Source organism: Pseudorasbora parva, chromosome 12 (assembly GCF_024679245.1).
Source record: "Pseudorasbora parva isolate DD20220531a chromosome 12, ASM2467924v1, whole genome shotgun sequence".
Classification (NCBI taxonomy): domain Eukaryota; kingdom Metazoa; phylum Chordata; class Actinopteri; order Cypriniformes; family Gobionidae; genus Pseudorasbora; species Pseudorasbora parva.
Window position 1 is genome coordinate 14,978,581 of NC_090183.1, and position 27,702 is coordinate 15,006,282.

General features: G+C 44.3%; 2 protein-coding genes across 4 annotated transcripts; both read right to left on the reverse strand.

Moving 5' to 3' along the window:
• Positions 1 to 4,874: 4,874 nt before the first annotated feature.
• On the reverse strand, positions 4,875 to 7,791 carry LOC137093521 (uncharacterized). Of its 2 annotated transcripts, XM_067458338.1 has the most exons (4): positions 5,966 to 7,791; positions 5,729 to 5,797; positions 5,558 to 5,631; positions 4,875 to 5,469 (listed from the first exon to the last, which is right to left on the reverse strand). In XM_067458338.1, exon 1 carries the CDS (start codon positions 7,743 to 7,745, stop codon positions 6,561 to 6,563), a length of 1,185 nt encoding a protein of 394 aa, XP_067314439.1. In that variant the 5' UTR covers positions 7,746 to 7,791; the 3' UTR covers positions 4,875 to 5,469; positions 5,558 to 5,631; positions 5,729 to 5,797; positions 5,966 to 6,560. The 2 variants fall into 2 exon arrangements, with proteins under 2 accessions (XP_067314439.1, XP_067314437.1); XM_067458336.1 differs by having other exon boundaries at positions 5,729 to 7,791.
• Positions 7,792 to 21,517: 13,726 nt separating this feature from the next.
• Positions 21,518 to 24,434, reverse strand: LOC137093522 (uncharacterized). 2 transcript variants are annotated; one of them, XM_067458340.1, is made up of 4 exons: positions 22,609 to 24,434; positions 22,372 to 22,440; positions 22,201 to 22,274; positions 21,518 to 22,112 (listed from the first exon to the last, which is right to left on the reverse strand). In XM_067458340.1, exon 1 carries the CDS (start codon positions 24,386 to 24,388, stop codon positions 23,204 to 23,206), a length of 1,185 nt encoding a protein of 394 aa, XP_067314441.1. In that variant the 5' UTR covers positions 24,389 to 24,434; the 3' UTR covers positions 21,518 to 22,112; positions 22,201 to 22,274; positions 22,372 to 22,440; positions 22,609 to 23,203. The 2 variants fall into 2 exon arrangements, with proteins under 2 accessions (XP_067314441.1, XP_067314440.1); XM_067458339.1 differs by having other exon boundaries at positions 22,372 to 24,434.
• Positions 24,435 to 27,702: the final 3,268 nt, after the last annotated feature.

Here is a 27,702-nt window from a genome sequence, read left to right on the forward strand (position 1 = left end):
AATAATAATGTAAATTTCGATCACCATACTCCAAATATATTATTTTATACTGGCTTTTTTTTTTTTTTTTAAAGTGATAGGTCTGTATTAAACTTACTGAGAGAGTGATGGTAATTTGACACCTCTATCAGCCATAATCCAGCTCCCTGTATTTGCTTCCTCTTATAAAAATGTGTAAATTCAGAAGTGGAACATTTTATTATTATGATTATGATTATGATTATTATTATTATTAGTAGTAGTAGTAGTAGTAGTATTAGTAGTAGCAGTAGCAGTAGTAGTAGTAGTAGTAGTAGTAGTAGTATTACAGTAATGTTTTTTTCCAAAAATTATAACTCCCATTACCTTTATATAAGTCCACCCTGCTATACTTACGTTAAGCAGGAAATCGTCATCCTCTTTCATTAATATAATATAAATAATACAACGGGGGGTGTATATAAGATTATAACGTGTGATATATGTAAAGAATGCACATTCTAAAAAAATCTATAAATAATGAAGGCCTAAATGTATTAAGTAAACAGCAGAACATTTTTTTAAAAGTTGTTGCACCGTCACTAGGGTAATGTAAATGATTACTAGGGTTTTGATAAGTGGTTGCTATAGTAAACTGGGTGGATGTAAGGGTGTTGCTCAACTGTTAAGAGGTTTTAGGTTGTTATTAAGGTGTTGCTATGTGGTTGCTAAGATTTTCTGTATATTTTCTATGCAGTTGCTAAATGTTCTGGGTGGTTGCAAGGCAGTTGCTAAGGTGTTCAAGGTTGTTACTAGGGAGTTGATAGGCGATTGCTAAGGTCTTGTAGATGGTTGCTAGTTCATTGTTGGGTGGTTGTTAAGGTATTGTGATTGGTTGATAGGGCATCGCAGCGCAGTTGCTATGGTATTCTGGGTGGTTGCTAGGGGGTTGCTGGGTGGTTGCTAGGGCATTGCTAGGCAGTTGCTAGGGTTTTCTAGCTGTTTACTAGGGGGTTGCTGGGTGGTTGCTAGGGTATCCTGGGTGGTTGCTAGGGCGTTGCTAGGGTGTTGCTAGGTGGTTGCTAAGGTGTTCTGGGTGGTTGCTAGGTGGTTGCTAGGGTGTTCTGGGAGGTTGCTAGGAAGTTGCTAGGGTGTTGCTAGGTGGTTGCTAGGGTGTTCTGGGTGGTTGCTAGGTGGTTGCTAGGCGGTTGCTAGGGTGTTCTGGGTGGTTGTTAGGGCGTTGCTAGGTGGTTGCTAGGGCGTTGCTAGGTGGTTGCTAGGGTGTTCTGGGTGGTTGCTAGGGCGTTGCTAGGGTGTTGATAGGGCGTTGCTAGGTGGTTGCTAGGGTGTTCTGGGTGGTTGCTATGTGGTTGCTAGGGTGTTGCTAGGCGGTTGCTAGGGTGTTCTGGGAGGTTGCTAGGGCGTTGCTAGGTGGTTGCTAGGCGGTTGCTATGGTGTTCTGGGTGGTTGCTATGACGTTGCTATGTGGTTGCTAGGGTATTCTGGGTGGTTGCTATGGAGTGGCAACATCCCATAATGATACCCCAAAATGACCTTGCCAGTACTAATTATATAAACCAACCCCCATGTCTCTATGATTTTCTAATGCAGAGATCTAAACAGTTGCTAGGGTACTCTGTTTGGTTGCTATGGAGTGGCTTGGCACCATCCCATAATGATTCCCCAAAATCCCCTTGCCAGTATGAATGATATAAACCAACCCCTGTGTCTCTATGATTTTCTGATGCAGAGATCTGAATGGTTGCTAAGGTACTCTGTTTGGTTGCTATGGAGTAGCTTGGCACCATCCCATAATGATTCCCCAAAATCCCCTTGCCAGTATGAATGATATAAACCAACCCCCGTGTCTCTATGATGTTCAGATGTGGAGATATACACAGTGGATTTGTGTTGTTAGGGTGCTCGATAATGGTTGCTAGGGAGTGGCTAGGAGGTGTTGAAGGTGATTTGTGATTGGCCGTTGATGCCCTGAGTCAATCAAACCCACCCCCATGTTTCTATGACACTCCTATCCAGAGATATAACTTTGATCTTTTTCAATGGAAGTCAATGGGATCGGTTGTTAGGGAGCTCTAAACGGTTGCTAGGGCGTGGCTTAATAACATCATCATGATCCTGAGATAGTGATTGGTTGTCTGAGTAGATTGGGCCCACCCCCTTGTCTCTGTGAGTCTGTGAAGCAGAGCTATGCTCAATACAAAATCCCTATGGGATTTACCATTGAATGAGAAACGCATGCGTTGCATGCGTTTCATGGGCCGAGCCTCCCCATGTTAAGTCAATGGGGCTTTTTTGCGATTTTTGGGGAGCTCTAGCACCCCAGGGGTACAACTTACACCCCTTTGAGATGTGTGTGCTGAGAGATCCTATCAGCCCCTTCAAATTTCGTGTAATATATGTGTGTGTTTGAGATCCTCGCTCGGAGCTACGAGAGGTCAAAGTTTCGCCCCATCAATCGTCTATGGCACTTTTGGGCTACGTTTGCACCCCTGGGGCGCACACTGTACCCCCGATCCCTTATAAAAGTCATAGCACACGATTCCCGTATAGGCCGCCGACTTTGGCTATTTAGTGGTTGGGGTTTGACAAAATTTGTGTGAGGAGAAGCGCGTCAAAATAAGTGGCCAGAAGAATAATAATAACTAGAAAGTACAATTCCTGAAGAAATTGTGAGTGGTGCTTGCCGTGGCAAAACTCGGGGCCCTGTTATGCAAGAGACTGCAAAATAAGTCAGCCCCATGTCTGTAGGATGTTGTGGAGTTGAGATATGGCTTATTAATGTGTCTGTATGGTTGCTAGGGTGGTCTAATTGGTTGCTATGGTGTGGCCATACAGTTTAAGAGGTGATATTTATAGAGTAGTTGTCAGTCTGAGTCAAAAGAGCCCAACTCTGTATGTGTACAATGGTCTGGTACTGAGATATGGCTTATTAATGTTGAAATACGGTTGCTAGGGTGGTTTAAATAGTTGCTAGGGAGTGGCTATGAAGTTGTGATGTCACTACGGATTGTCAACTTGATAGGACGAGTCAAAAGAGCCCACCCTGAAGTCTCTACGACCTTCTGATCCGAATATATGATCTCACACAGTACTGCCAATGTTAAGTCTATGGGACTTTTCCGGGACGATTTTTTTCCCGCCAAAACGGAGATCGTTCATCCGATCGCTTAGAAAAGACATAGCACACCTCTCCTCAATAAGTCGGTCGATTTGACACCTCATCCGTGGGTCTGTGACAAACGGTGCCGGAGGAGTAGCGTGCCAAAGTTTTGAAAAAGTGAATAGTATTGACAATACTAGAAAGTACAATTCCTGAAGAAATTGTGAGTGGTGCTTGCCGTGGCAAAACTCGGGGCCCTGTTATTGCAAGTGACTGCAACATGTATGTCAAGCACACCCTATATGATATTGTGTGTGATTTTTAAAGGCTATTTACCAGTCTGAGTCAAAAGAGCCCAACAATGATTGTGTGTGTTAATTGCCATCATTTTTTATTGAAAGCAAATACCTTTCCAGTGTGATATTTGATGACAAAAGGGAAAGGAGCAAACTCTGTCGAACGCGGATTCGAAGCCGTGTCAATCACGTCAAAACGATGCACCGTAAACCACCCGCTTAACTGACTGCGCCACTAGATTGTACGTAAAGATCAGGCGATAATAGGTATTAAAAGAAAACAACCGTTGCCCTAGGCAGACAGCATGATCACACTTATGTTAAAGGATTATAGATACAAACACATTATGTTTTACTTTTATGAGTAGAATAATTGTAACAAAAGAAAGAAAATAGAGGCAGTGTCAGAATGAGCAGTTAAGCTCAACTTGGGAGTGTTTGTGTGTTATGTTGGGCCATAGCAACGCGTCATGGTAACGACATCTCAGACGGACAGAATATGGAAAAAAAGAGAGGAATTTTTTCACATGGGGCAGTTTGCAACACTTTACTGACAACTGCGTTACTGAAAAGAGAAATAAACAGCAAAGAGAAATACATATCAGAGACACGCGATGCTCACAGCTCGCGCTCCATCTACGGAGTGAACGCACGGTCCGCCTTAAAGGGACAGTACCTAATTCTACTTGTTACAGTATTACATGCCTGTACATACCTGGTTGGTCTGTAAACATCCTTTATTGCAGTAAAATGACCCAAAAATGCATGGAAATCATATTATATTGTAATTGTATATTTATTAGCTTCATGTTTGTTTGGGTTTATGCCTAAATCTATCAATATGTCTCCATTTATGCACACTTCAGGATTAAAACACCATTTAGAATGGGCATGCTCATTACTGCCATAGCAATATCAAACGTGTAGTGTCTTACATTTGCCAAATGATAGTTTGTTAGCATGAAGTAAGACTGATGAATGTTTTATTGTGCAGTGAACACTGAACAAATACTCATTGGATATGTGATTTTAAATTAGTTTGAAGCACAGACATGTATATAACGAGTATATAAAAAGCCATTTTAAAGGACCATCTGTCACTATACCTGGATCTCTGTAGTTCAAAATGTATTGTTAATTGAGGCTGGTAAATTAGTTTTACTGAGGAAATACTATACAGCATCAGATTTAAACCCAGAACATTTTTTTTCTCACCATCACATTCAGGAGCATACATTTACAAAATGGACATATGTACCGTTTCACTTACATGAGGAATCCCAGGAATGTATTATAGTTGATCTAAGGATGATAAGCATTAAACATGACTCTCAATTTCATTACTATGGCTGGTCATTTACCAAATTATCACAAACGTCAGATGTTGATGTAATGCACAAGTATGCCTGTTGGAAACTGAGAATTGAATGGATAATTTTGCATGTAACAGTCACACAATATTTGATTATAAAATGATGAAGAAAGACAAAACCATGAAATTATGTTCAAAATGTACTTTTATTTAATTAATGGCAATTTGGATCGCACTTAGTCTGGAACCTCACCCTTAAGCAAGCCGCTTACTCTTACAGCCGTTTCACACTGCAAGCTTGAGCAGCGCATGAGCAGTGTATATGTTTTCCAGTGTGCATGACAAGCAAAGAGTGCATTCACACAGAGTGTGTGTGTAGTTTTGCTGACGTGAAGCTCATGCTTGCAGTGTGAAACGGCCGTTAGGGATCACTGGAACACACAAGCCTTTCCACCAACGACAAGGTGGCGATCCTTGGAAAGGAACATTCACTCTCCATTCATTCTTTATCTAACACTCACTCTCTCACTCACTCACACACACACACACACAAACGTGCAGTCTATAACAAACGCATACACACTCACATGCACACAAGGAGACAAAAAAAAACAGTTTAGTATTACACATTATTTGTTTGCATTTGTATTACCTTAAAACTAAATGAACCAAACCTGATTATGAACATCCGCAGTGCTGACATACTTTACCCCTGTGCTTCTAGCTGTGCTTGTTCAGTCTTTAGCGTTGTCCTCAACGCCATACACATGTGGTCCCGTCCCCTGGGCATGAAATTGAGAAATGAATATTGGGATCACTAAAAACACAAGTACTAAAAAAAATGTAAGAGATAAATAAAAGTAAACTCACCAGAAAACCTTGCAGAAAGAAATGAGTCCATATATTGGTGTCCAGCTTCTTCTCAGACTTCAAATGGCCGGTTTCTGAAAAACATCAAAACCAATATTAGATTTAACAGTTTCCTCCAAATGTGGTTATGATGTGCAGTGGTACAGTGACTTAAGCGAGATGTTTAAACACCTAGCTTCATATGGTATTGCGCACTGATGTCCGGTCACAGACAGCACTGCTGTCGTCTCCAAATTCTTCCTGCACACATCGACAACAGGATAAAAGGGGACTTTATAAAATGCATCAAATACAAATTGTCACAAATCGTACAGACTGAACACAAATTCAACTTAAAACTTGTATTATAAGGTCAAAAATCACAACAAACATTAAATTACAACAGTTTATTACCATGTATTGCTTTACCTTGCTGTCCTCGTGTCTCACTGCCACTGTCTGTGTCGTCCCTGGAGCTGGCACATGACTCCTCACTGGATCCGCCGCTGCCGCCGTGTCCTCCCTGGAGCTGCTGCACTACTAATATGTCGCTAATACGAGCCGAACTTTGCATTATACGCTTTTTTTGGTTACGAACGTCACAAAATCTCGAGCCGACCGTACAACGCACAATCAAACTGCAACCCAGCCATACGCGCCAACCCATAGCATTGGCTGTCCTAGCCCCATGTTATGGTTCCGTATGACTCATCTCAACACAACCATACGCGCCGCCAAACCCATTAGGACTAAGGCTGTTGCCCCAGCTGTTGTCGTTAATGCAGATTCAGTGGCCCAATGGGTTGGTTCCGTATGGCATACTAGCTAAACGCACAACAATAGCCATCTACAACACAAAGTCACGTACGCAAAATACAGTACACCGCATTTTGATAGCTATGATAACAACCCATTAGGACTAAGGCTGTTGCCCCATCTGTTGTCGTTAATGCGGATTCAGTGGCCCAATGGGTTGATTTTGATTCTAGCTAAGCGCGCCGCAATAGCCATGTACGACAAAAACTCACGTACGCAAAATACAGTACACCGGGTTATGATAGCTATGATAACTATGTAACACACCAGCCTGAAGGCACAAATCCGGATGAGAGATGTAGATGTGATCCAGGAGTGTGCGTTTTTTGGTCGTTGCTGTGGTGATCAGTTGCGCGTATCCCTTTGACTGGAACAATTCCAAAACCGCTTTTTTCCCTGTACCCAAGAGGTCCTCGTTGAAGTCGCCACAGACAATGACGGGATGTTTTTCCGCTATCTCCAAATAATCTAAAAGGCTCTTCACATTGTCCAAAAAGTCTTTGAGACTATAGCTCGGTGGCCGGTAGACGGCGGCGATCGTCAATTGGACGGGACTATCCACTTTGATGACGACAAACTCCAGATCGGTCACATTTTGTATAAATTGCCGAGGCTGAGCTGAAATATGCTCTTTACAAAATATGACAACGCCACCTCCATCTTTCTTTGCAATTTCTTGGTGCGTCGAGTAGGAGACTTGCCTATTTCGCATAAATGCGTTGTATCCTTGCAGTTGCAGATGGGGTGAAATGAACGATCCGGTCAGGTGAGTTTCCGTCATGCAAAGAATATCTGCCAAAAGCAGTTCGTGGTGTCTTCGGATATCCTCGATGTGGGATGACAGTCCCTCCGTGTTGTGATGGACGATTTTGAAGTGTTGATCCACTTCAGTCTCCCTCGTCTTCTGTAAAAGCGGCATGATTCCGCCAAACGACGCTCGTGTCATATTCCGTAACGAGGCCGTGACCGCAGAATCAGCATAAATCTTTTTCTCGTTGAAGTCCGTGATGTGCAGTCCACGGAGCGAGGTCGTCCTGCTGAGCGCGACGTAGGCCATTCCCGGCTCGAAAATCTTCTTAAGCGACACTACGGCACTCTGCATGGTCATCCCTTGAACTTTGTGAGCCGTGCAGGCGTAGGCCAACTTGATGGGGAACTGGCGACGAACCACTCCTTTCCTCAGGCTTTCCTCGGACCTCTCGATGTACACCAGGTCGTCGTCTTCACCTTGCACCTTTCTGCGGTGATTCTTGCCGGCGTTGGGGTTGTCCAGCGTCAGTCCAAGCATCTGAACGGTCTCGGTTCCATCTTTTGTCTTACGGACAATATTTGAAACCTTCCCGAATGATCCGTTCACGAGTCCCTCCTCAACGTCCAGGTTCCTGGTCACCATTATGCGCGCTCCCAGCGCAATTTTAACGGTGTCGAGCAGGTCGGTTTTTTTCCCAACGACGGGCTTCATTTGCCTCTTCATCCCTCCCGTCCTCGGGTCCTTCCTGTAGTCTTCGGCGTTTACGATGACAATGTCAGTGTGAAGAGCGTCGATTGTTTCGGAGTTGTGTCTGTGGACTTCCTTGTTTGTGGCAAATATGTGCAGTGCATCACACGGGCAGTCTTCGGGGTTCTTCACGGCCTGAAGTAGCAACGCTCTATCGGCTTCTTGGAGGTCGCCGGACTTGGGCTTAACACGCAGCCGGTTCAAAAGCTGGGCAAAAGCAAGGTCCTCTTTCTGACGCATGATCTCTGTGAGGGTAATCATCTGGAAATGGTCTTTCCAGAAGTCCAAAACATCCTCTTCGAAGACGCACAGTGGTTTGGCTTTACCCAGAGGTGGCAGTTGGTAAAAGTCACCCACCGCGAGAACAGAGACCCCACCGAAAGGTTTCTTGCTGCCTTTGATTTGCTGAAATCTCCAGTTTACGTAGGCAAAAAGATCCTTTGAAATCATGGAGATTTCATCAATGATTAGAATTTGGACGTCGCGCAATACAGCTCGCAGCTCATCTAGAGCATTCCCGAGTCCCTGATACGGCGGTTTCAGGTTCCGCGGGAGTTTTAGAAAGGAATGCAGCGTTTTGCCCGAAATATTGTACGCTGCCGTTCCAGTAAACGCGCTCAAGATTACCGTGGGCACGGAGAGATCCCCTTCCTCTCGGATTTGAGGCAGTTGTCTCAAAATTTTCGACGCTTCCGTGTAGATGCACTTGATGACGTGCGATTTGCCACAACCCGCACCACCCGATACGAAGTAGTAAAACGGTTCTGGATTTTGACCCCACACGCGCTGCTGACACCACTGGCAGACAGTGTAAAATATGGCTGCCTGCGTCTCGTTGAGACTTCGAAACAACGCCCTAACGAATTCGGCACTCATCTGGGGTTCCTCTACTTGCGGTACAACTCCGTCTCCGTGTTCCAGAATGCGGTATTCTGGAACATCGTCTTGTACAGCACTCTCCCCCTCCGGATTGACGTCTTCTCGTTCCGCAACGCACTCCAAGCGGTCGACTTCGACTTCAGGTGCAAAAGCAGTCCACGCGTTCTCGGACGGTCCCTGCTGTTGCAGCTGATCGAACGCCTTGTCGACTTCTTCGCTGTTTTTCTCGAATTTCTCTTGGCGTGCTTGCACGATTGCACGAACAGGCATCAGGAGACCCGGGTGTGTGGGTAGCTCCACGGATGCGCTAGTGTAAAACTGCTCATACGTTGGAAATCGATGAGGTTTTAACTGTTCGTTGGAACGATGGGGCATGTAAAGTTTGACTAATCTACCGTAGAATTTTTCGGGTTGTTTTTCTTTTGAGAATCGCGCGTACCTAATAACCGCAGGCTTACCGACGCTTCTTTTTTGGAAATAGCCCATACCGTTTAGCAGCCGGTGAACATTTTTCCCTTTCGTTTGTTGACCGTAAACGATGCGGCATTCGGAAACGAAATCGGCCAGACACATGATCTCGAACTCTCGGGTTCGAGGCCTTGCTCTGTATTTATCGATGATCCCCGACATCCAGACGTCCTCTGAATCGGGATCTTTATTTAGTAGCGCGCTAATCGGGAGACTCATCTTAAGCGCGTCGTCGTCGGTCGGTACGAACACGACGCTTCGCGAACACTTCTTTAACGGTAAGCTGCATGTTCGCGCCACGGACTCCTGCGCGCTTACCTGCCTATGTTTGGAGTACGCCTGCATTATGTGCTTCATTTCGTCCTCCTCGTTCACGTTACTTTCGCGCACGTGCTTGACGACGTTCTTAAGCATTTCGCCCATTTCGTGCTCCGGCTTGGAAATGTACGACAACATGTACATGATGCAGCTAAAAGCATCAATAACGTACTGAATGTCCATGTTGGCGTTCCATGCCCTCAACAAATCGGGATTGTATCCGTTCACCCAAGCCTCCTTTGGCTCACGCTTCAGCAAAATCACGTTGTTATTGGACAGTGCCTCGACGGAATTAGCGTAATCGTCCGCGCTCATTTTACACTGGGCCAGCAGCTCTGACAGGCTGTTGAAGGAGGCTTGGGGATCGTTCAACAAATCCCACACCGGCTTGAGTTTGTCTTTGGCGTCGCTCATCGCTTTTAGTTCGGCCGCGCGTCGCTTCGCCCTTTTTCGGTCGTCTTTGCGCTTCTGTTCGTCGACGGGGTTCAGCGGTTGGGGACGAGCGTTACCGTTTTGGGGCGCAAACATGCAGCTTCCCGACGCGTCGTCGTCGTCCTCTTCTTCGGGACGTGGCGGTCGCGGACGAGTTATCGTGGTGCTAGTCACCGGTAGCTTAGGGAAGCCAAATCTACATAATACATTTCCCTTCTTGCAAGATTTGGAGTGATTCCGGCTGTGAAGCTGAACTTCGGTGACGATGCGATGAAGCTCAGGATCAGAGTCGGAATCGGGCAACCGGCAGGATATGTAGCGGTCGATAAAGTCGCACACTTCCTTATCCTGTTCGCTCTCAAACTCCGGCGCATCCTTTATCCAAGCAAGGAGATGGATATGTGGGCTTCCTCTAGCTTGAAACTCAACCCTGTAAAAGTAGTCCTCGACTTTACCGATGGGTTCGGCGGGCGACAACAGCAGATGAGTCATGAGCGCGTCGACGCGTTTCTCAAACATGCGCATTACCGTGACGGGGTTGCTACGGAGCACGTCGCATTTCGTGTTCCAGTCGAGCTCGGAAAAGTCGATTTGTTCACCTTGCTGGGCCTTGATCGCGGTTATGATTTCAGGCCATCGCATTTCGGCTGCGCTGAACGTGCAAAAAAACGTCGGCTTCCCTAACTGTCTAATCATAGCCTGCAGATCTCTCAAAGTTTTCTCCCAGTAAGCTGGAGAGCCTCTCAACGGTTGCATAAAACGCGTGGCGTCTCTGTTGTGGACTAAGCGCTCGATTTCGCGATTATCTTGAAGCAGCTTGTTTGAAATTCGTCTGCCATCTCTAGTTACCGGTTTACCTTTTCGCAACTGGATAGACATGCTGTTTCTAGCCAGTTGCGTTTCCGTCACAAACTGCGCGAAGAAAAGGTAGCTCTGATCTTTGGCGAAACGAGTATCCACGCCGAACAATCGGACGTTGAAATACATACTCGGACTTATGGATACTTGTCTCGCCTCGTCAATTGTGTTCTGTCCGGTCGGAAATTGAACGGGGAACGCCATGGCTTCCAGCTTAGGGATCTTGAAAAACCCGACAGGCTTTTGTCCTTGCGCAGGCGCGATGCTAAAAACCCCCTCGCCGTACGACATGATCTCTTGCGCGATGTCAGGCGGCTGCATACACGTGTCTAACGTGAGACCCGGTCGGAGTTCGTCCTTTTCCTCTACACTAACGTTTTGGTCGTCCCGCTCTGCAACATCGACCGGTTGTTGTTCTTCCTCCCTATCGTCGTCGTTTTCGTTGTCTAAGTCGAACGTCGCCGTTTCTCTTATGGAGATGTCCCGGTACTCGGAATGTATCGCTTTCAGCGTCGCTAAAGCTGAAAGCACGTTACGCATGTCAACGGTAAGAAAGTGCTGATAACCTTTGAAATTTATGTGTCTCTTAAGCTTGACCTGCAGCAGCTGGGACTCACTGCTAGGTCTTGGGAGAGAGTTAACCGTCTTCTCCACTTCAGAGGGCACACAAACAACAGAGCCATGCACCGCTCGCTGCCTTCCCTTGGGTAAAGCAATTATTTTCGCAAACGGTAAAATTTTTGCAACGAGTTGGCGTTCGAGGACATTCAATTCGAGCAGTTCCGCCGGGATGGGTGGCAATTCCAGTCGGTTAGCTGCTGCGATCGAAGACATGTGGCCTCTTTTAAGATGGCTGTCACACGTGTGGCAAATCCACTCCTCTGTTCTCTCTAGCGGAACGACGCATGGACTTGAGCAGGCACGATCACAGGCGTGGACATACTTCCCGGTCAAGCAAGACGCGGCAACTTGAACGTTTTTTACGTAATTCGATCTGTTACAGGCCTTGACCTGATCTGGAAACAGGCCTCTGTGACAGACCGTGCAGACATGTGTTGGCCCATGTCGAATCTTGCATCGGAACGCATTAATGGCACTCTCGATCGCTTGGCCAACCAAAGGCTGTGGTGTTTCTTGGCTAAAGCAGATGTACGGTCTGTATTTCCTTTTAATCCTGAGTGCGCATTGCAACCGATGCAGGATCCGATATGAGACATCACCGACGCATTTTTCCGTCTTGCGCAGCGTACATCGCAGGATGTGATGTGCTCTAAATTCCGGGTCACCCGCATATCGCTTAGCCATGTACGCTTTCATTTTACTCTGGAACAGAGTATCCGTCCTATATCGGCTAACCATGTATGCTTTCATTTTACTCTGGTACAGAGTATCCGTATTGTACCGTCTAACCACGTACGCTTTCATTTTATTTTGGAATTGACTATCAGTGCTGTATCGTTTAACCACGTACGCTTTCATTTTATTTTGGAATTGAGTATCTGTGCTGTATCGTTTAACCACGTACGCTTTCATTTTAGTCTGGAAAAGAGTATCCGTCCTATACCGCCTAACCATGTAATTTTTCTTTTTGCTTCGGATGCGAGCATCCTGATTATACTTTATCCTAGTCGATGCTTTTTTATTTGTTTGATATTGTAAAGAAGTGACGTACCGCTGTCTCTCATAGTCCCTTTTTTTATGTTTTTTGATTGAATAAGATGGTGTCGTGTCCTTATGTTCTCTAGCTTGTTTTGAATTTTTTAAAGTTCTGCGGACTTCTTTTCTTCGCCGGTGCTTATTTCTTTTATCTACCAAAGCTTGTTTTTTTGCTACCGAGTCAACGAGACTAACTGTGGCTCCAATATTTGTCTGTGGTTCTGGTGGAGCTAACGTCACTTTCGATGCCTGTTCAGAAACCGATGGTGAAGGTAGTCGCCCAGACTGCTGCTCGGTTTCGAACGACACCGGCATGAATTCATAGTTTGCTTTATCTCCACGATCCTGGAAGACCTTGAGGAGTCTGTCAATCATATCACCCAGGTGGGTAAAAGTCAACATGACTGCAGTTCCATGACCGGTTGGATGGGGCAAGCCTTCTGCAGTTCGTGAGTGCGAATCAAAGAATCCATACCTTCCACATCGGTCTCTGAACACCGCGATGCACTCTGGAGAAACGATCAGAAGTGCATGGCTAACATCTGTAGTGAGGCACTGCAGTCTTTCAGTGAGAGGAATCCACCACCCTTCCATGTCAGGGGTCCCTCTGGCTCGTAGATATCCCATCATCACTTCAGACTTCAGTACCTGATGTGCTCGGTTAAACGACGACACGCTTATTGGTACTTCCTCCATAGTGAGATGATCGTTATTAAAGCGTCTTTCAGCCATAAGCTGCATTTTAACGCCGACGTACAACGCGTCCCCGTCCTCTAAAACTCTATCGAGGTCCGGCATTTGAAACGAAATCCCTTCATTTTGATTAGCCAGGAATGTCAACGCGACGCACGTGCACTGATGATTCCTGGAGAAAACATCATATCTAACATCGTTCTGGCAATGAGACGCCTGCACAGACAAAACCCTACCTTCCGCGAACATTCGACCCGAAAACTGAGGTACAGCAGCCGCAGTGCTTGGCAGTTCAACCTGTAAATAAATAATTGAGAGAATAAAAGAGAGAACGAATAAGTGTGTGTGTGAGAGAGAGAGAGAGAGAGAGAGAGAGAGAGAGAGAGAGAGAGAGAGAGAGAGAGAGAGAGAGAATGAATAATTGTGTATGTGAGAGAATAAGTGTGTGTGTGTGTGTGAGTGAGAGAGAATAAGTGTGTGTGTGTGTGTGTGTGTGTGTGTGTGTGTGTGTGTGTGTGTAAGAATAAGTGTATGTGTGTGTGTGTGTGTGTGTGTGTGTAAGAATAAGTGTGTGTGTGTGTGTGTGTGTGTGTGTGTGTGTGTGTGTGTAAGAATAAGTGTGTGTGTGTGTAAGAATAAGTGTATGTGTGTGTGTGTGTGTGTAAGAATAAGTGTGTGTGTGTGTGTGTAAGAATAAGTGTGTGTGTGTGTGTGTGTGTGTGTAAGAATAAGTGTGTGTGTGTGTGTGTAAGAATAAGTGTGTGTGTGTGTAAGAATAAGTGTGTGTGTGTGTGTGTGTGTGTAAGAATAAGTGTGTGTGTGTGTGTGTGTGTAAGAATAAGTGTGTGTGTGTGTGTGTGTGTGTAAGAATAAGTGTGTGTGTGTGTGTGTAAGAATAAGTGTGTGTGTGTAAGAATAAGTGTGTGTGCGTGAGAGAGAGAGAGAGAGAGAGAGAGAGAGAGAGAGAGAGAATGAATAAGTGTGTGAGTGACTGATTGAATGTATCTGAGTGTAAGAATGAGCGTGTGAGAATGAATAAATGAGTGAGAGAGTAAGTGAGTGTCAGAGTGATGGTGTGTGAGAGTGATAGTGAGAGAGAGTGATAGCAATAGTGTGTGAGTGTGTGAGAGAATGAACGAGTGTGTAATTTGACAACATCAACAGTACCTTGTTAGTCGTGGAGGGTTGATCCTTCAGGTCCTCCTTTTGCCAACGCATTTGTTGAGCCCGAGATCTCTTTCCTTTGCGCGGCATCCTTTAAAATATCAAGAAATAAAAAGAAATTAGACAAAAAAAAATTGTTCTTGACAAAACTATCTGATTAACTCATTTGAGTGAGGTAATTATAAAAACCAGAGTATCATATCATCAAAAGTAACCATCGATTTATTTGTAATCCTCAAGTAATGCATATTGAAATACCCTTCTTTATTAGTCAAATTCCTTTTAACAGGACAATCTCACTTTAATAGGGGCTTACTTTTAAAGTTCTCCCGATGTAACAGCTGTTGAACCTGAAAAGAGAAAACCTGCAGTACTCTCAGGTAGAAAAAACAGTTAAACAGCAATAAAAGTGTAATGCTAGATTTATACTGTGTATTTGTGTGTTTTTTTTGTTTTTTTGTTTTTTTTATAAAGAAAGCAACAATGAAAGTATAGTAAAATGAACTGTATGAGAGTATAACAAAGAATAACCAGAAAAATAACTAGTTAGATTTATAAATGTAATTTAAAAGAAAAAAGAAAAAAAGAACTGTCTATTAAAATAAAAAATAAAATGCTCTATTTAAAAGAAAGATGATTATAGAAAAAAACTACAATAACAGCTTTAATGTGTTTTTTTTTCTTTAAGTAAAAAGAGTAGAAAGAACAAATGAACTGCTCCCCGTGGAAAACAGCAAGACACAAGGAACCTAAAAATGAAACACAAATAGAAACGGACATATTAGGTCACAGGAACTACAATTATGGTGGTGTGATGAAATACTTTTAAAAAAATATTACTGTAAACCATATTAACACTGACCAAGGCGTGCAGCAGAAGATGATGGTCGTGCTCTGATCAGTCAGTCTGAAAAAGAACAATGACAACATAATGACAACTTAACTCAAGTCAACTATGCATAACTTGTTTGCATGTTAAATAATAATTATATATTTTATCTATATAGAATCTAATTTAGAAGCTGTATGTCAAATATGCAGCCTAGAGATGAGATGAACTGGTCACCTATCAGATTTACCACAAGAGATACTGGGATAAGCTCCAGCATCTCTATATTGAACAAGTGGTTTGGAGAACGGATGGGTGATGTGGTCTTAATTATTTGTGGTATAATCAAAACAATTTTAATTTTAATAGTTTCTGTGACCCTAATATTTTTTTTTTAACTATAATTATTTCCTTATCAAGTCAAACCTTTTTGTATGTGTGGCCATTTCACTAATTAAAGTCTTACCTCAAAGGTCAGGAAGGTTTGTCAAACAATATTCTGAAACAGAGGAAGAAAAGTCATAAAAGTGAACACCACACTTACAACCCCTGTGACTTTAAATTGAATGGCAAAGATTGATAAAACTGGACACTTTTTTTTACATTTATGCTTTAAAGTCTCTGTGTTGTTGCTAATTCCATTTGTAAAAATATTTAAAATGTCTAAATACATTTTATATAATTGGAATATAAATCATAAAAACATTAAAATGTCATGAATTGACAATAATCATTGGACAAATATTATGTATTACAATAAAAATATCTCCTAACTATTACTGAACTAAAATCTAGTGATTTTGTATTGTATTGATAAGCTCTACTTAAGAATAGCACAAGAAAATTAATGTCATCTCTCCATCACCACTCCCCAAAGTAAAATGGCGCTGAGAATGTCGCCACATCAATGCGTTCATATCAATGCACATAGGTTATGCATTACTATTAAAAACAAAACAAAATGGCTGCGCATACAGCGAAGCGGCTGTCTCTACTCAAACACAGGGCGCATCTCAATCAGCTTCCCAGTTCAGTAGTGCGGGCACTGATGAGTGAGTCAGGCCATTGACTTATGTCCCAAGTCAGTGCCCTGACTAGTGCACTAGGGAGCGGATTGAGCGCACCCCATTCAAATCGACAGCGCGGACTTCTACTGCATTTACCACGTGATCGCACGGCGCGAAAATCAAAAGTTCGACTCTGTCAAGTAATAAGCTCTCGCAAAAACTCCTGTCGAATTCAATAAAGTCATGTACACTGCACAGTGAATTAAATACATCATATTTGCACATTGTTGTTTAAAATTATAGAACTCTTGTCAGCGAATGTGTAACAGAGGCCTCATCGGATTTATCCACCGGTGACTAACTTAGCCGCATTCGATTGGACAAAGCGTTACTAAACTCACCAATGCACTGTCAATCAACTTGCTTTTATCGACAAAAACGGACATAAATGCAGCAATCGACACTTCTCGTTGTAATATATGCATGTAAAATACAACAAACGGCTAATATATTACACAAACTACCATCGTGGAAGCTGCAGCTTAATATAAATGCCAAAGTGAAAACCGTTCAGCCTAATGTTAACATAACTTACAGTTCTAGCTCACGCATGAATGTAGGCTAACGTTAAAGGATTTATATTCATCAAACACACACACACAACATGATTTTATGTTTTACACACAAAAATAGATGAGTGGCTAGCCATAGAAATTACTTGAAGTTATACACATTACCATCTACAGACAAAACGGTACCTTCAATGTCAACAAAAACGATAAAATATATACCTCATATTATAATAGGATTAATAGTACTAACATTATATTAAAATAAAAAGCTATATGTGACATTACAAGGGTTTATAACGCAGCATGTATGAGAACAGCCATTTCGCTTACCTCAGGAGATGAGAGTGGAACGAGCTTCAGTGAGAGCTGCCGCTCGTTGGTGCCGCCAGCCAATCAGCAGCGAGCTTTGATTGGACAACCAATAAAATGACTTTTTCTTCAATTTGGGCCTTTTTTAAAGATGATGAGAACAATAAGACATACAATATAATAATTATGTTATATAAATCATAATAATAATGTAAATTTCGATCACCATACTCCAAATATATTATTTTATACTGGCTTTTTTTTTTTTTTTTAAAGTGATAGGTCTGTATTAAACTTACTGAGAGAGTGATGGTAATTTGACACCTCTATCAGCCATAATCCAGCTCCCTGTATTTGCTTCCTCTTATAAAAATGTGTAAATTCAGAAGTGGAACATTTTATTATTATGATTATGATTATGATTATTATTATTATTAGTAGTAGTAGTAGTAGTAGTATTAGTAGTAGCAGTAGCAGTAGTAGTAGTAGTAGTAGTAGTAGTAGTATTACAGTAATGTTTTTTTCCAAAAATTATAACTCCCATTACCTTTATATAAGTCCACCCTGCTATACTTACGTTAAGCAGGAAATCGTCATCCTCTTTCATTAATATAATATAAATAATACAACGGGGGGTGTATATAAGATTATAACGTGTGATATATGTAAAGAATGCACATTCTAAAAAAATCTATAAATAATGAAGGCCTAAATGTATTAAGTAAACAGCAGAACATTTTTTTAAAAGTTGTTGCACCGTCACTAGGGTAATGTAAATGATTACTAGGGTTTTGATAAGTGGTTGCTATAGTAAACTGGGTGGATGTAAGGGTGTTGCTCAACTGTTAAGAGGTTTTAGGTTGTTATTAAGGTGTTGCTATGTGGTTGCTAAGATTTTCTGTATATTTTCTATGCAGTTGCTAAATGTTCTGGGTGGTTGCAAGGCAGTTGCTAAGGTGTTCAAGGTTGTTACTAGGGAGTTGATAGGCGATTGCTAAGGTCTTGTAGATGGTTGCTAGTTCATTGTTGGGTGGTTGTTAAGGTATTGTGATTGGTTGATAGGGCATCGCAGCGCAGTTGCTATGGTATTCTGGGTGGTTGCTAGGGGGTTGCTGGGTGGTTGCTAGGGCATTGCTAGGCAGTTGCTAGGGTTTTCTAGCTGTTTACTAGGGGGTTGCTGGGTGGTTGCTAGGGTATCCTGGGTGGTTGCTAGGGCGTTGCTAGGGTGTTGCTAGGTGGTTGCTAAGGTGTTCTGGGTGGTTGCTAGGTGGTTGCTAGGGTGTTCTGGGAGGTTGCTAGGAAGTTGCTAGGGTGTTGCTAGGTGGTTGCTAGGGTGTTCTGGGTGGTTGCTAGGTGGTTGCTAGGCGGTTGCTAGGGTGTTCTGGGTGGTTGTTAGGGCGTTGCTAGGTGGTTGCTAGGGCGTTGCTAGGTGGTTGCTAGGGTGTTCTGGGTGGTTGCTAGGGCGTTGCTAGGGTGTTGATAGGGCGTTGCTAGGTGGTTGCTAGGGTGTTCTGGGTGGTTGCTATGTGGTTGCTAGGGTGTTGCTAGGCGGTTGCTAGGGTGTTCTGGGAGGTTGCTAGGGCGTTGCTAGGTGGTTGCTAGGCGGTTGCTATGGTGTTCTGGGTGGTTGCTATGACGTTGCTATGTGGTTGCTAGGGTATTCTGGGTGGTTGCTATGGAGTGGCAACATCCCATAATGATACCCCAAAATGACCTTGCCAGTACTAATTATATAAACCAACCCCCATGTCTCTATGATTTTCTAATGCAGAGATCTAAACAGTTGCTAGGGTACTCTGTTTGGTTGCTATGGAGTGGCTTGGCACCATCCCATAATGATTCCCCAAAATCCCCTTGCCAGTATGAATGATATAAACCAACCCCTGTGTCTCTATGATTTTCTGATGCAGAGATCTGAATGGTTGCTAAGGTACTCTGTTTGGTTGCTATGGAGTAGCTTGGCACCATCCCATAATGATTCCCCAAAATCCCCTTGCCAGTATGAATGATATAAACCAACCCCCGTGTCTCTATGATGTTCAGATGTGGAGATATACACAGTGGATTTGTGTTGTTAGGGTGCTCGATAATGGTTGCTAGGGAGTGGCTAGGAGGTGTTGAAGGTGATTTGTGATTGGCCGTTGATGCCCTGAGTCAATCAAACCCACCCCCATGTTTCTATGACACTCCTATCCAGAGATATAACTTTGATCTTTTTCAATGGAAGTCAATGGGATCGGTTGTTAGGGAGCTCTAAACGGTTGCTAGGGCGTGGCTTAATAACATCATCATGATCCTGAGATAGTGATTGGTTGTCTGAGTAGATTGGGCCCACCCCCTTGTCTCTGTGAGTCTGTGAAGCAGAGCTATGCTCAATACAAAATCCCTATGGGATTTACCATTGAATGAGAAACGCATGCGTTGCATGCGTTTCATGGGCCGAGCCTCCCCATGTTAAGTCAATGGGGCTTTTTTGCGATTTTTGGGGAGCTCTAGCACCCCAGGGGTACAACTTACACCCCTTTGAGATGTGTGTGCTGAGAGATCCTATCAGCCCCTTCAAATTTCGTGTAATATATGTGTGTGTTTGAGATCCTCGCTCGGAGCTACGAGAGGTCAAAGTTTCGCCCCATCAATCGTCTATGGCACTTTTGGGCTACGTTTGCACCCCTGGGGCGCACACTGTACCCCCGATCCCTTATAAAAGTCATAGCACACGATTCCCGTATAGGCCGCCGACTTTGGCTATTTAGTGGTTGGGGTTTGACAAAATTTGTGTGAGGAGAAGCGCGTCAAAATAAGTGGCCAGAAGAATAATAATAATAATAATAATAAGTATGGTGGAGAACAATAGTGATGCCTTGCTACCGCAAGCACCACTAACTAGAAAGTACAATTCCTGAAGAAATTGTGAGTGGTGCTTGCCGTGGCAAAACTCGGGGCCCTGTTATTGCAAGTGACTGCAACATGTATGTCAAGCACACCCTATATGATATTGTGTGTGATTTTTAAAGGCTATTTACCAGTCTGAGTCAAAAGAGCCCAACAATGATTGTGTGTGTTAATTGCCATCATTTTTTATTGAAAGCAAATACCTTTCCAGTGTGATATTTGATGACAAAAGGGAAAGGAGCAAACTCTGTCGAACGCGGATTCGAAGCCGTGTCAATCACGTCAAAACGATGCACCGTAAACCACCCGCTTAACTGACTGCGCCACTAGATTGTACGTAAAGATCAGGCGATAATAGGTATTAAAAGAAAACAACCGTTGCCCTAGGCAGACAGCATGATCACACTTATGTTAAAGGATTATAGATACAAACACATTATGTTTTACTTTTATGAGTAGAATAATTGTAACAAAAGAAAGAAAATAGAGGCAGTGTCAGAATGAGCAGTTAAGCTCAACTTGGGAGTGTTTGTGTGTTATGTTGGGCCATAGCAACGCGTCATGGTAACGACATCTCAGACGGACAGAATATGGAAAAAAAGAGAGGAATTTTTTCACATGGGGCAGTTTGCAACACTTTACTGACAACTGCGTTACTGAAAAGAGAAATAAACAGCAAAGAGAAATACATATCAGAGACACGCGATGCTCACAGCTCGCGCTCCATCTACGGAGTGAACGCACGGTCCGCCTTAAAGGGACAGTACCTAATTCTACTTGTTACAGTATTACATGCCTGTACATACCTGGTTGGTCTGTAAACATCCTTTATTGCAGTAAAATGACCCAAAAATGCATGGAAATCATATTATATTGTAATTGTATATTTATTAGCTTCATGTTTGTTTGGGTTTATGCCTAAATCTATCAATATGTCTCCATTTATGCACACTTCAGGATTAAAACACCATTTAGAATGGGCATGCTCATTACTGCCATAGCAATATCAAACGTGTAGTGTCTTACATTTGCCAAATGATAGTTTGTTAGCATGAAGTAAGACTGATGAATGTTTTATTGTGCAGTGAACACTGAACAAATACTCATTGGATATGTGATTTTAAATTAGTTTGAAGCACAGACATGTATATAACGAGTATATAAAAAGCCATTTTAAAGGACCATCTGTCACTATACCTGGATCTCTGTAGTTCAAAATGTATTGTTAATTGAGGCTGGTAAATTAGTTTTACTGAGGAAATACTATACAGCATCAGATTTAAACCCAGAACATTTTTTTTCTCACCATCACATTCAGGAGCATACATTTACAAAATGGACATATGTACCGTTTCACTTACATGAGGAATCCCAGGAATGTATTATAGTTGATCTAAGGATGATAAGCATTAAACATGACTCTCAATTTCATTACTATGGCTGGTCATTTACCAAATTATCACAAACGTCAGATGTTGATGTAATGCACAAGTATGCCTGTTGGAAACTGAGAATTGAATGGATAATTTTGCATGTAACAGTCACACAATATTTGATTATAAAATGATGAAGAAAGACAAAACCATGAAATTATGTTCAAAATGTACTTTTATTTAATTAATGGCAATTTGGATCGCACTTAGTCTGGAACCTCACCCTTAAGCAAGCCGCTTACTCTTACAGCCGTTTCACACTGCAAGCTTGAGCAGCGCATGAGCAGTGTATATGTTTTCCAGTGTGCATGACAAGCAAAGAGTGCATTCACACAGAGTGTGTGTGTAGTTTTGCTGACGTGAAGCTCATGCTTGCAGTGTGAAACGGCCGTTAGGGATCACTGGAACACACAAGCCTTTCCACCAACGACAAGGTGGCGATCCTTGGAAAGGAACATTCACTCTCCATTCATTCTTTATCTAACACTCACTCTCTCACTCACTCACACACACACACACACAAACGTGCAGTCTATAACAAACGCATACACACTCACATGCACACAAGGAGACAAAAAAAAACAGTTTAGTATTACACATTATTTGTTTGCATTTGTATTACCTTAAAACTAAATGAACCAAACCTGATTATGAACATCCGCAGTGCTGACATACTTTACCCCTGTGCTTCTAGCTGTGCTTGTTCAGTCTTTAGCGTTGTCCTCAACGCCATACACATGTGGTCCCGTCCCCTGGGCATGAAATTGAGAAATGAATATTGGGATCACTAAAAACACAAGTACTAAAAAAAATGTAAGAGATAAATAAAAGTAAACTCACCAGAAAACCTTGCAGAAAGAAATGAGTCCATATATTGGTGTCCAGCTTCTTCTCAGACTTCAAATGGCCGGTTTCTGAAAAACATCAAAACCAATATTAGATTTAACAGTTTCCTCCAAATGTGGTTATGATGTGCAGTGGTACAGTGACTTAAGCGAGATGTTTAAACACCTAGCTTCATATGGTATTGCGCACTGATGTCCGGTCACAGACAGCACTGCTGTCGTCTCCAAATTCTTCCTGCACACATCGACAACAGGATAAAAGGGGACTTTATAAAATGCATCAAATACAAATTGTCACAAATCGTACAGACTGAACACAAATTCAACTTAAAACTTGTATTATAAGGTCAAAAATCACAACAAACATTAAATTACAACAGTTTATTACCATGTATTGCTTTACCTTGCTGTCCTCGTGTCTCACTGCCACTGTCTGTGTCGTCCCTGGAGCTGGCACATGACTCCTCACTGGATCCGCCGCTGCCGCCGTGTCCTCCCTGGAGCTGCTGCACTACTAATATGTCGCTAATACGAGCCGAACTTTGCATTATACGCTTTTTTTGGTTACGAACGTCACAAAATCTCGAGCCGACCGTACAACGCACAATCAAACTGCAACCCAGCCATACGCGCCAACCCATAGCATTGGCTGTCCTAGCCCCATGTTATGGTTCCGTATGACTCATCTCAACACAACCATACGCGCCGCCAAACCCATTAGGACTAAGGCTGTTGCCCCAGCTGTTGTCGTTAATGCAGATTCAGTGGCCCAATGGGTTGGTTCCGTATGGCATACTAGCTAAACGCACAACAATAGCCATCTACAACACAAAGTCACGTACGCAAAATACAGTACACCGCATTTTGATAGCTATGATAACAACCCATTAGGACTAAGGCTGTTGCCCCATCTGTTGTCGTTAATGCGGATTCAGTGGCCCAATGGGTTGATTTTGATTCTAGCTAAGCGCGCCGCAATAGCCATGTACGACAAAAACTCACGTACGCAAAATACAGTACACCGGGTTATGATAGCTATGATAACTATGTAACACACCAGCCTGAAGGCACAAATCCGGATGAGAGATGTAGATGTGATCCAGGAGTGTGCGTTTTTTGGTCGTTGCTGTGGTGATCAGTTGCGCGTATCCCTTTGACTGGAACAATTCCAAAACCGCTTTTTTCCCTGTACCCAAGAGGTCCTCGTTGAAGTCGCCACAGACAATGACGGGATGTTTTTCCGCTATCTCCAAATAATCTAAAAGGCTCTTCACATTGTCCAAAAAGTCTTTGAGACTATAGCTCGGTGGCCGGTAGACGGCGGCGATCGTCAATTGGACGGGACTATCCACTTTGATGACGACAAACTCCAGATCGGTCACATTTTGTATAAATTGCCGAGGCTGAGCTGAAATATGCTCTTTACAAAATATGACAACGCCACCTCCATCTTTCTTTGCAATTTCTTGGTGCGTCGAGTAGGAGACTTGCCTATTTCGCATAAATGCGTTGTATCCTTGCAGTTGCAGATGGGGTGAAATGAACGATCCGGTCAGGTGAGTTTCCGTCATGCAAAGAATATCTGCCAAAAGCAGTTCGTGGTGTCTTCGGATATCCTCGATGTGGGATGACAGTCCCTCCGTGTTGTGATGGACGATTTTGAAGTGTTGATCCACTTCAGTCTCCCTCGTCTTCTGTAAAAGCGGCATGATTCCGCCAAACGACGCTCGTGTCATATTCCGTAACGAGGCCGTGACCGCAGAATCAGCATAAATCTTTTTCTCGTTGAAGTCCGTGATGTGCAGTCCACGGAGCGAGGTCGTCCTGCTGAGCGCGACGTAGGCCATTCCCGGCTCGAAAATCTTCTTAAGCGACACTACGGCACTCTGCATGGTCATCCCTTGAACTTTGTGAGCCGTGCAGGCGTAGGCCAACTTGATGGGGAACTGGCGACGAACCACTCCTTTCCTCAGGCTTTCCTCGGACCTCTCGATGTACACCAGGTCGTCGTCTTCACCTTGCACCTTTCTGCGGTGATTCTTGCCGGCGTTGGGGTTGTCCAGCGTCAGTCCAAGCATCTGAACGGTCTCGGTTCCATCTTTTGTCTTACGGACAATATTTGAAACCTTCCCGAATGATCCGTTCACGAGTCCCTCCTCAACGTCCAGGTTCCTGGTCACCATTATGCGCGCTCCCAGCGCAATTTTAACGGTGTCGAGCAGGTCGGTTTTTTTCCCAACGACGGGCTTCATTTGCCTCTTCATCCCTCCCGTCCTCGGGTCCTTCCTGTAGTCTTCGGCGTTTACGATGACAATGTCAGTGTGAAGAGCGTCGATTGTTTCGGAGTTGTGTCTGTGGACTTCCTTGTTTGTGGCAAATATGTGCAGTGCATCACACGGGCAGTCTTCGGGGTTCTTCACGGCCTGAAGTAGCAACGCTCTATCGGCTTCTTGGAGGTCGCCGGACTTGGGCTTAACACGCAGCCGGTTCAAAAGCTGGGCAAAAGCAAGGTCCTCTTTCTGACGCATGATCTCTGTGAGGGTAATCATCTGGAAATGGTCTTTCCAGAAGTCCAAAACATCCTCTTCGAAGACGCACAGTGGTTTGGCTTTACCCAGAGGTGGCAGTTGGTAAAAGTCACCCACCGCGAGAACAGAGACCCCACCGAAAGGTTTCTTGCTGCCTTTGATTTGCTGAAATCTCCAGTTTACGTAGGCAAAAAGATCCTTTGAAATCATGGAGATTTCATCAATGATTAGAATTTGGACGTCGCGCAATACAGCTCGCAGCTCATCTAGAGCATTCCCGAGTCCCTGATACGGCGGTTTCAGGTTCCGCGGGAGTTTTAGAAAGGAATGCAGCGTTTTGCCCGAAATATTGTACGCTGCCGTTCCAGTAAACGCGCTCAAGATTACCGTGGGCACGGAGAGATCCCCTTCCTCTCGGATTTGAGGCAGTTGTCTCAAAATTTTCGACGCTTCCGTGTAGATGCACTTGATGACGTGCGATTTGCCACAACCCGCACCACCCGATACGAAGTAGTAAAACGGTTCTGGATTTTGACCCCACACGCGCTGCTGACACCACTGGCAGACAGTGTAAAATATGGCTGCCTGCGTCTCGTTGAGACTTCGAAACAACGCCCTAACGAATTCGGCACTCATCTGGGGTTCCTCTACTTGCGGTACAACTCCGTCTCCGTGTTCCAGAATGCGGTATTCTGGAACATCGTCTTGTACAGCACTCTCCCCCTCCGGATTGACGTCTTCTCGTTCCGCAACGCACTCCAAGCGGTCGACTTCGACTTCAGGTGCAAAAGCAGTCCACGCGTTCTCGGACGGTCCCTGCTGTTGCAGCTGATCGAACGCCTTGTCGACTTCTTCGCTGTTTTTCTCGAATTTCTCTTGGCGTGCTTGCACGATTGCACGAACAGGCATCAGGAGACCCGGGTGTGTGGGTAGCTCCACGGATGCGCTAGTGTAAAACTGCTCATACGTTGGAAATCGATGAGGTTTTAACTGTTCGTTGGAACGATGGGGCATGTAAAGTTTGACTAATCTACCGTAGAATTTTTCGGGTTGTTTTTCTTTTGAGAATCGCGCGTACCTAATAACCGCAGGCTTACCGACGCTTCTTTTTTGGAAATAGCCCATACCGTTTAGCAGCCGGTGAACATTTTTCCCTTTCGTTTGTTGACCGTAAACGATGCGGCATTCGGAAACGAAATCGGCCAGACACATGATCTCGAACTCTCGGGTTCGAGGCCTTGCTCTGTATTTATCGATGATCCCCGACATCCAGACGTCCTCTGAATCGGGATCTTTATTTAGTAGCGCGCTAATCGGGAGACTCATCTTAAGCGCGTCGTCGTCGGTCGGTACGAACACGACGCTTCGCGAACACTTCTTTAACGGTAAGCTGCATGTTCGCGCCACGGACTCCTGCGCGCTTACCTGCCTATGTTTGGAGTACGCCTGCATTATGTGCTTCATTTCGTCCTCCTCGTTCACGTTACTTTCGCGCACGTGCTTGACGACGTTCTTAAGCATTTCGCCCATTTCGTGCTCCGGCTTGGAAATGTACGACAACATGTACATGATGCAGCTAAAAGCATCAATAACGTACTGAATGTCCATGTTGGCGTTCCATGCCCTCAACAAATCGGGATTGTATCCGTTCACCCAAGCCTCCTTTGGCTCACGCTTCAGCAAAATCACGTTGTTATTGGACAGTGCCTCGACGGAATTAGCGTAATCGTCCGCGCTCATTTTACACTGGGCCAGCAGCTCTGACAGGCTGTTGAAGGAGGCTTGGGGATCGTTCAACAAATCCCACACCGGCTTGAGTTTGTCTTTGGCGTCGCTCATCGCTTTTAGTTCGGCCGCGCGTCGCTTCGCCCTTTTTCGGTCGTCTTTGCGCTTCTGTTCGTCGACGGGGTTCAGCGGTTGGGGACGAGCGTTACCGTTTTGGGGCGCAAACATGCAGCTTCCCGACGCGTCGTCGTCGTCCTCTTCTTCGGGACGTGGCGGTCGCGGACGAGTTATCGTGGTGCTAGTCACCGGTAGCTTAGGGAAGCCAAATCTACATAATACATTTCCCTTCTTGCAAGATTTGGAGTGATTCCGGCTGTGAAGCTGAACTTCGGTGACGATGCGATGAAGCTCAGGATCAGAGTCGGAATCGGGCAACCGGCAGGATATGTAGCGGTCGATAAAGTCGCACACTTCCTTATCCTGTTCGCTCTCAAACTCCGGCGCATCCTTTATCCAAGCAAGGAGATGGATATGTGGGCTTCCTCTAGCTTGAAACTCAACCCTGTAAAAGTAGTCCTCGACTTTACCGATGGGTTCGGCGGGCGACAACAGCAGATGAGTCATGAGCGCGTCGACGCGTTTCTCAAACATGCGCATTACCGTGACGGGGTTGCTACGGAGCACGTCGCATTTCGTGTTCCAGTCGAGCTCGGAAAAGTCGATTTGTTCACCTTGCTGGGCCTTGATCGCGGTTATGATTTCAGGCCATCGCATTTCGGCTGCGCTGAACGTGCAAAAAAACGTCGGCTTCCCTAACTGTCTAATCATAGCCTGCAGATCTCTCAAAGTTTTCTCCCAGTAAGCTGGAGAGCCTCTCAACGGTTGCATAAAACGCGTGGCGTCTCTGTTGTGGACTAAGCGCTCGATTTCGCGATTATCTTGAAGCAGCTTGTTTGAAATTCGTCTGCCATCTCTAGTTACCGGTTTACCTTTTCGCAACTGGATAGACATGCTGTTTCTAGCCAGTTGCGTTTCCGTCACAAACTGCGCGAAGAAAAGGTAGCTCTGATCTTTGGCGAAACGAGTATCCACGCCGAACAATCGGACGTTGAAATACATACTCGGACTTATGGATACTTGTCTCGCCTCGTCAATTGTGTTCTGTCCGGTCGGAAATTGAACGGGGAACGCCATGGCTTCCAGCTTAGGGATCTTGAAAAACCCGACAGGCTTTTGTCCTTGCG